At 39.1% G+C, this 7,471-nt stretch overlaps 1 protein-coding gene across 1 annotated transcript in view; it reads left to right on the top strand.

The window, feature by feature from the left end:
* The window catches only part of LRP6 (LDL receptor related protein 6), a 142,729-nt gene extending 137,127 nt beyond the window's left edge, over positions 1 to 5,602 (top strand). The window contains exons 21-23 of the mRNA XM_004387319.2: positions 1,438 to 1,574; positions 2,239 to 2,336; positions 5,308 to 5,602. Of these exons, the coding sequence (XP_004387376.1) occupies positions 1,438 to 1,574; positions 2,239 to 2,336; positions 5,308 to 5,602 (530 nt within the window). The remainder of the gene's footprint in view (positions 1 to 1,437; positions 1,575 to 2,238; positions 2,337 to 5,307) is intronic.
* The last annotated feature ends 1,869 nt before the right edge of the window (positions 5,603 to 7,471 follow it).

Genomic DNA, 7,471 nt, shown 5'->3' with positions numbered 1-7,471 from the left:
TGAATAATTGATGCCTTTGAATTATGGTGTTGGTGAAGAATATTGAATATACTATGGACTGCCAAAAGAAGGAACAAATCTGTCTTGGAAAAAGTACAGCCAAGATGCTCCTTAGAGGCAAGGATGGCGAGACTTCATCTCACGTACTTTGGACGTGTTATCAGGAGGGACCAGTCCCTGGAGAAGGACATCATGCTTGGTAAGATAGAGGGTCAGTGAAAAGAAGGAGGACCTTGGAGGAGATGGACTGACACAGTGGCTGCAACCATAGGTTCAGACATGGCAATGAATGATTATGAGGATGGCGTCGGACTAGGCAGTGTTTCGTTCTGTTGTACACAGAGCTGCTGAAGCAGAACTGACTCTGGCATCTAACAACAACAGCGACATAAAGCAAATACACGTAAAAGCTAGAAGCCCTTTTGGATGTACTCTGCGGAAGCCACAGTGGAAAGAGTAACAAACCACAAGTTCTTTGGGTTCACTACCAGAGGGACTCCAGTAATATTATGCTCAAGAATAAAAGGAGGCCGAGAAATAGATGGTTTAAGATTCCTTTCTGCAAACAAGGTTCGGAAGTAGCTGGGTGATAGAAGGGAGAGATCTACTGTCGTAAGCTTTCCCCTAACTTTAGATGATGACCGTGGGGATAGAGCTTGTTTCTTCAGGCGTAGTCAAGTAGTCAGAGGTTCTACACTTGGGTAGACCATATTGCTCTTTGAATTATAGCTTTCTTTTCAACACTTTCTGGTATGTTTAGTAAAAAGAAGCTGTCCCTTTTTTTTCTTTAATGAATATGGATAAGGAGTGTCAGGCAAAAGCCCTCTGAAAATAGGAACTTTATTCTGGGTATAACCCTTAAGTATATAGGTATGGTTTCTAAACTGGTAATGGTAATGATTCCTTCTTGTGATGATAATTTTCATTTAGTAGAATTTGGGAAGCCACTTGGAAAAAATAGAATTTCTTCTTTAACATTGATTGTTTTGTATCCAACAACACTTGCATCCAGAAGGTGAAGAAATATCTTCCGTACCTTGTGTTTATGCCCTAAAAAATGAATTTAGAATTTTCTTTTGAACAAATCTATTGTTTAATCTACTCTGCTTCACAGCCTTCACTCCGTAGTCCATTCTTTGTCAAATCCTCCAAGAGGTTAGAAACCTGTCATTTTAAAGAGCTCTACTTCTGTTGGGGGGGCTGGGGTGCTTTTCTTGGCCATGTTTGAGACCAGCTCTCAACGGAAGCAGTCATTTCTAGAAAATATTTATGTCCTTTCTCCATTAAATGAGTTTAATTATTATTAGGAAGAGAGGGCATAGGTTGTTTTAAAATCAGACTATTTGAGTATTGGTATTTGTAATCCTAACGTTGAATAAAACGATACAGTGTATTTTTATGGCACTTACCTTCAGTTTTTATCTCCCTTCATTTTAGGAATGTCTCGAGGGAAATCAGTGATCAGCTCCCTCAGTATCATGGGTGGAAGCAGTGGACCCCCCTATGACCGAGCTCATGTCACAGGAGCCTCCTCAACTAGTTCTTCAAGCACCAAAGGCACTTACTTCCCCGCAGTAAGCAATCTTTGTTTTCCATTGTTTCACTTTGCTAAAAGACATATGACCTTTGATTTTTAGCTCACTCAAATGTGGGTGCTCAATGATGGCAATGTGAAAATAGTTTTTTTTTTTTTTAGTATAGAATTTAGGTATATAAGGGTCAAAGAAGGATTTACCACGACCCCTGTACTTATAAATTTTCAAGTTCTGCTGTGTAATAACCAGCATGTTTGAAAGCACTGGGCATTAATTTCACATTTTATGTAAAAGTAGAACTACTAACTGATACCACGGGAGAGACCTAAGACCTTCACACTATGTCCTCCCAAAAGAGAAAGCATCCCAGACATTTCTTCTGTCGCTCATTTTTCTCTAAACTTCTATAGTTTTTAAAAATTAGAACCCAACTGTGACGAACTTAAACCAGTGATCTGTAGACCGTGGATACCCTTCATATCACCTTGTGTAATGTAGCCGAGATGAAATTGTGTCTTCCGGAAGGGGGGAAGCCAGAATCCTAAAGTGCTATTTGAGATCAATTCTTCGGAAAAGGATTGTGTCAGTAGTGTGATGGAAAGGAAGATAAATAGAGATGGAAGAAGAGAAGTTGAAAGAAAGCCTAACAGTCTGTTTGGGTTAGACTGTGGTTATTCTAATTGTTCATTATTTTCCCTTCTAGATTCTGAACCCTCCGCCATCCCCGGCCACAGAGCGGTCCCATTACACAATGGAGTTTGGTTATTCTTCTCCCAGCCCTTCCACTCACAGGTCATACAGGTGATACACGTTGTCTTCTAACAGAAGTTGAAGTACTTTTTCTGAGGAGAAAGAGTTCTAGTTGTGGGCTTGATAAAGTCCCAGTTGGGAAGATGATGGTCACCAGAGAGAATCGACATCTTGTCGTGGTAGTGCTGCCGTTTCCCCCTTCCTACAACAAATCCTTTTCTTTCAGTGCATTATACGTTTTTTAAAGAGACTCAGAAATGCTAGCTTTTAGAACGATAAGTAGAATCTCAGGCTTTCGCAGTACTCTGAGGAAAAGTACCCCCCAAAATGACTGATTTCAGCACAAGTTTCTGCTTACTTTAGGTTTAAATGACCTTCTAAAAATGGACTGAGTTAAGATTATGGATCAGAGAGTTGTTGGGGCTCTAAAACAGCAGAGGTGTCAGGAGTGCAGAAGTTGAGAGAAGCATAAATTAAGGCTTGCTTACGTATGTTATTACAATCTAGGATGAAAGAGTGCAGGTAGTTGTATGGAATAATCAAGTCTCACTAAAATAAATGAAATGTATTTATAAGCCAAAAAGGAGCTATGCCGTCATGCTTTTGTGAGCCTATAGAGAGTGTTGAGCAGGTAAGTACTGTTATATCAGCATTACTCTTCCGTCTGATTTGAAAGGCCAGCAGGAAGTCAACAGTGATGTGCTCTGAATAAACACTGAGTGCCAGTGATTATGGACATCCCTCAAGTGCCTGTTACCGTCTAGCTAGGGTGTTTGCTGACATTCCAGCCAAATTGCCGTGGATTCATATAACCTTACAAATGTGTAGAAATAAAGTGGAAACTGTTTATAGTACCTCATTCAGAATTCTCATTTCAGTTTATAGATGAGACTGAGGTAGGTTTGGCCCTGAACTGATGGTTTTTGTGTTTTGTTTTGAATGTTGTTTTTCCCTGCCACAAGTTTGCTTTTTAAAAGCCAAAACAGAAAGGTAGAAACCTGAAAATTCACAAACAAAAGGAAAGACCTAAAATTTTATTTAAAAATATTTCTTTAATTCAAGATGAATAAAACAGTTTGATTAAAATAAACATAATTATATCAGAAATAATTCTTACTTCACCGTTTCCCGTGTCTCATGTTATGCTCAGTTTCTGTTTCTTCTGAGCTAAACCTTTCATGATTTGTTGAAATTTTTGTCTAACCTGGGACTTAAAAGAATTTTGTTAATTCCATTTTCTTTCATGAAATTATTGAGGCTTTTCAATGTTCAGCCAAGAAATTTCACCAAGGCTGTACACCTAATTGGACAAAAAGATGGAACCTAAAAAACTATGACATCATGTCAGTACTCATGGTAGAAACTTTTGAGAACCTGCTCAACAGATCATGTAACTTTTGGTCTATTCATCTTTTGAGGCTGGCATCCTGGGATATTGTGATATTCTATATCAGTAGGTATTTTACCAATTGTTACATTCCCCCTTCTCTTGCAGTCACTTTGGTGAAAAAAAAAAACTGAGAATCTTTGAGATAAATATGAAATGAGATCCACTTTGCATATTTAGAATATAAATGGTATAAGAAGTTACAGATAGAAGTAGATACGTTGGAAAAGTCAGCCTTTTAGATCAGTTTTTATCTTCACTAGTTTGTTCCTCTTTTTCCAGTGCGTTTGTCTTTAGTAAGCCAGGCTACGAACTTAATTAACAGCTGTATCATAAGACTACTTGAAGAAGTAGATAAACAAATATAAAAAAAAAAATAGATTTCTGAAATACATATTGGGAAATTCACTGGTCCTCTGTGGGTATTCGAGGCATTGGTGGTTCAGTGTTACATTCTCACCTGCCATGTGGGTGAGCTGGCTTTGATTCCCGGCCAGTATACCCCAAGCACAGCCACCAGCTGTCACTCAGTGGAGGCTTGCATGTTGCTGTGATGCTGAACAGCTTTCAGGGGTGCTTCCAGACTAAGACAGACTAGTAAATAAGTCAATCTACTTCCGAAAATCAGCCACTGAAAACCCTATGGATCACAACAGTCTTACCCTATTGTGCATGGAGTCACAATGAGTGGGGGGCCGGCTCGATGGCAGCTAACCACGACAGTATTAAAATTTATCTATCACTTTAATAGACCTGCTCTTAGGACAATATACTTGCCTATATATAGGGAATCTAAATTTATTTCCCCCAAACCACAGCAATTTCCGTTTGATAATAGTAACAGTAATGGGATAGATACGTCTCTTATGCTGTCTACCAAAATTCACCTTAGGCTGAGTTTTAAAGAGAGAAATGAAGTTTTCAGACTTAGTCATCGTGTACATTATGGAGCAGTTAAAGAATGTTGAGGGCATGTTGACATGTTTGAGTAGTGTAAAATATGTAAAGACCCGTTCTTCTCCTAGACCATGAAACTGTGGAAATTGGTGAAGGTCTCTTATACAGAATAAGTATAAACTGTATAACTGATGTTTTCCAGAGATTACTGTTAAGTCCTTTTTTATTTTGTGATATGGTTTAACGTGAAGATATAAATGCACATCCAGAGGGTAGATTGAGTTCACCTCTGCTTTCCCATCCTATTTATTTTTACTTGCTTTTAATCACATTTCCTTTAGAAATATAAAAATACGGTTGATTCTTGCTACTTGCAGTAGTTCTATGAAGTCCTCACAAATGCTGAATTAATGAATGCTAAACCAGCCTCGGTCGACCTCAGCTAGGAAGTTTTCACCTCTCTTAGCACGTATATGTCTGTGCATGACTGGGGAAGCACTGCAAGTATTTTTAGATACAGGTGACTTTGCAAATATGGAATCTGTAAATATGAGATTAGACCGTACATTAGACTCCTCCGGTCTGCCATTGAACATGGCCTCTTGGTCTATGCAGATTTAAATTGCAAAAGCTCATTGCCTTCAAAGTGATGTTTACATCTATACCTCTGTAGTCACACAGGGAAAACCACTTTCTCTAAAACTGACTCTCCTTCTCTTGGTTTCCTCCTGGTACCAGCTACAGGCCATACAGTTACCGGCACTTTGCACCTCCCACCACACCCTGCAGCACAGATGTTTGTGACAGTGACTATGCTCCCAGCCGGAGAATGACCTCAGTGGCAACAGCCAAGGGCTACACTAGTGACTTGAACTATGACTCAGAGCCTGTGCCCCCACCTCCCACACCTCGAAGCCAGTACTTGTCGGCAGAGGAGAACTGTGAAAGCTGCCCACCTTCTCCGTACACAGAGAGGAGCTACTCGCATCACCTCTACCCGCCGCCGCCCTCTCCCTGCACAGACTCCTCCTGAGGAGGGGCCCTCCTCCTCTGACTGCCTCCAAAGCCAAACTGTAAATAAACCTTGGGTTTGCGATCTGGAGGGGGGGAGGGAGCTACGACAGAAGGGTGAGGCAGACCATGTACAGTTAAAAATTATAAAACGGGGGAGGGAATACTGGAGATATTTGTACAGAAGAAAATGATATTTATATATTTTCTTAAAAACAGCACATTTGCTGCTTGTGCCATAAAAATTTGTATAAAAAATAAATTTGTACTAAAAGTTTTATTTTTGCAAACTAAATACACAAAGCATGCCTTAAACCCAGTGAAGTGACTGAGTACGAAGGAAACAGGAATAATAAAGGCATCACTGACTAGGAATGTCAGCTTTATCGATACCAAAAAGAAGAAGAAGGTTAAGTCCATCTCAGAGCAGCAAACCATAGGTACTTGGCAGTAGCCAAATAGCCTTCATTGTTATTTTGGAGGCCAAGTTTACGAAGTCACAGAAGAAGAAAAAAGGCGTTAACACTAACCTTGGACAAAGAGCTTCGTTTTCTCTAGGAATCCAATGATTTTAGTCAGGAAAATAGAAATAGATTTATAAAAATCCCTTCTGAGTGTTGCCGTTGTAGGAGAGGTCGGCTGTCTGGGAAGGTCCTGTGGGGCTGTTTGTGAGAGTCTTCTGTCCCTCCCTTAGAATGAACACCTCTGTCAGACGTTAATTTCCTCTGGATTTGTTTCACCTTGATGCCTCCCCCAGCAGCTTCGTAGGCAGTCTAGCCAAGATACTATATAATTCATTCAAATTTTTCATCTGAGGAATTGATTCAATGGAGTTTTCTCAATTAAGGTTGGGTTTTAATGTTTCTGGTAGCTCCATTCACCAATAGGCTTAGCTCTGCAATTTGATGGCTGTTGTTCCATAACGATCAGGAGTTACACGTTTCATTGCTCCTCTTGACTTCTAAGATTGTTTTCATTCATACTCATGAAAGTGTCTTATCACAACATATAGACGGTGTTTAAGAATTACAGATTTAACGATGACTGTTTTTGTTGTAAATTAATCATATACCCTTGCAGTACTTTCAGCATATACTATCACAATATAAAATCATTTTTATATGTATTTTTCCTAGTAAAACATTTAAATATGTTCCAGTTAGAGACAGTCTATTTAAAAGGAGAACTTTTTGTTATCATTAGAAGGTTTCTCTTTCTGTATTAACTGTTGGTGCCATTTTTATGTTGTTTAAGCCAGTTTTTCTCAGAACGACGTCTGCATGCTTACCTTCTGATGAGCGATACGAGTTTAGTGTCTTCCTGTTACCCACTGTGAATGTTAGATTGTTTTCAAATTATCCACAAATTGTTCTCATAATCACCTTTTATATGTTTTTATATGTGTTCTCTCTCTTATCCTATCATGGATTAGGATTTAACAAATTTAAAAATGTGGATTAAATGAGAAGGCAAACTGTTAACCTCTCAGTTGTCAGAACTTGGGTGGAGGGGAATAATGGAGGTCTCTCACGTAACCTGTCTTGTACGGTACTGGGCTGCTACTTCTTCAGCTATCGGGGCTGACCTGTGGAATGATTCTAGCACGCTCTGCCACCTTGCCAGAAGTTCGATTTCCTGCTTTTTACATGTTTTCAGCATTTTTCTGCTAAAAATGAACGTGTTTTTAAACTATTGTGTTTTTATGTTAATAGGTGTTGGTCAGTTATCAAATGATTTTTTTCATTGTTCTGTCTTGCTGAGGCCTCTCTGGGTTTCAGGACCCAAGATAAAACAGTAGAAGAAAGGATTCAGAATTTTGGCAGGGAGAAAGTAACTTTTTAAGCAATTTAAATATACCTAAGTAAACGTTTTAATAGAAAAAAGCTTGTGG

Source organism: Trichechus manatus, unplaced genomic scaffold, assembly GCF_000243295.1.
Source record: "Trichechus manatus latirostris isolate Lorelei unplaced genomic scaffold, TriManLat1.0 scaffold00184, whole genome shotgun sequence".
Classification (NCBI taxonomy): Eukaryota; Metazoa; Chordata; class Mammalia; order Sirenia; family Trichechidae; genus Trichechus; species Trichechus manatus.
Note: the sequence above shows the minus strand (reverse complement) of the source record. Positions and strands in the feature narration are given on the sequence as shown.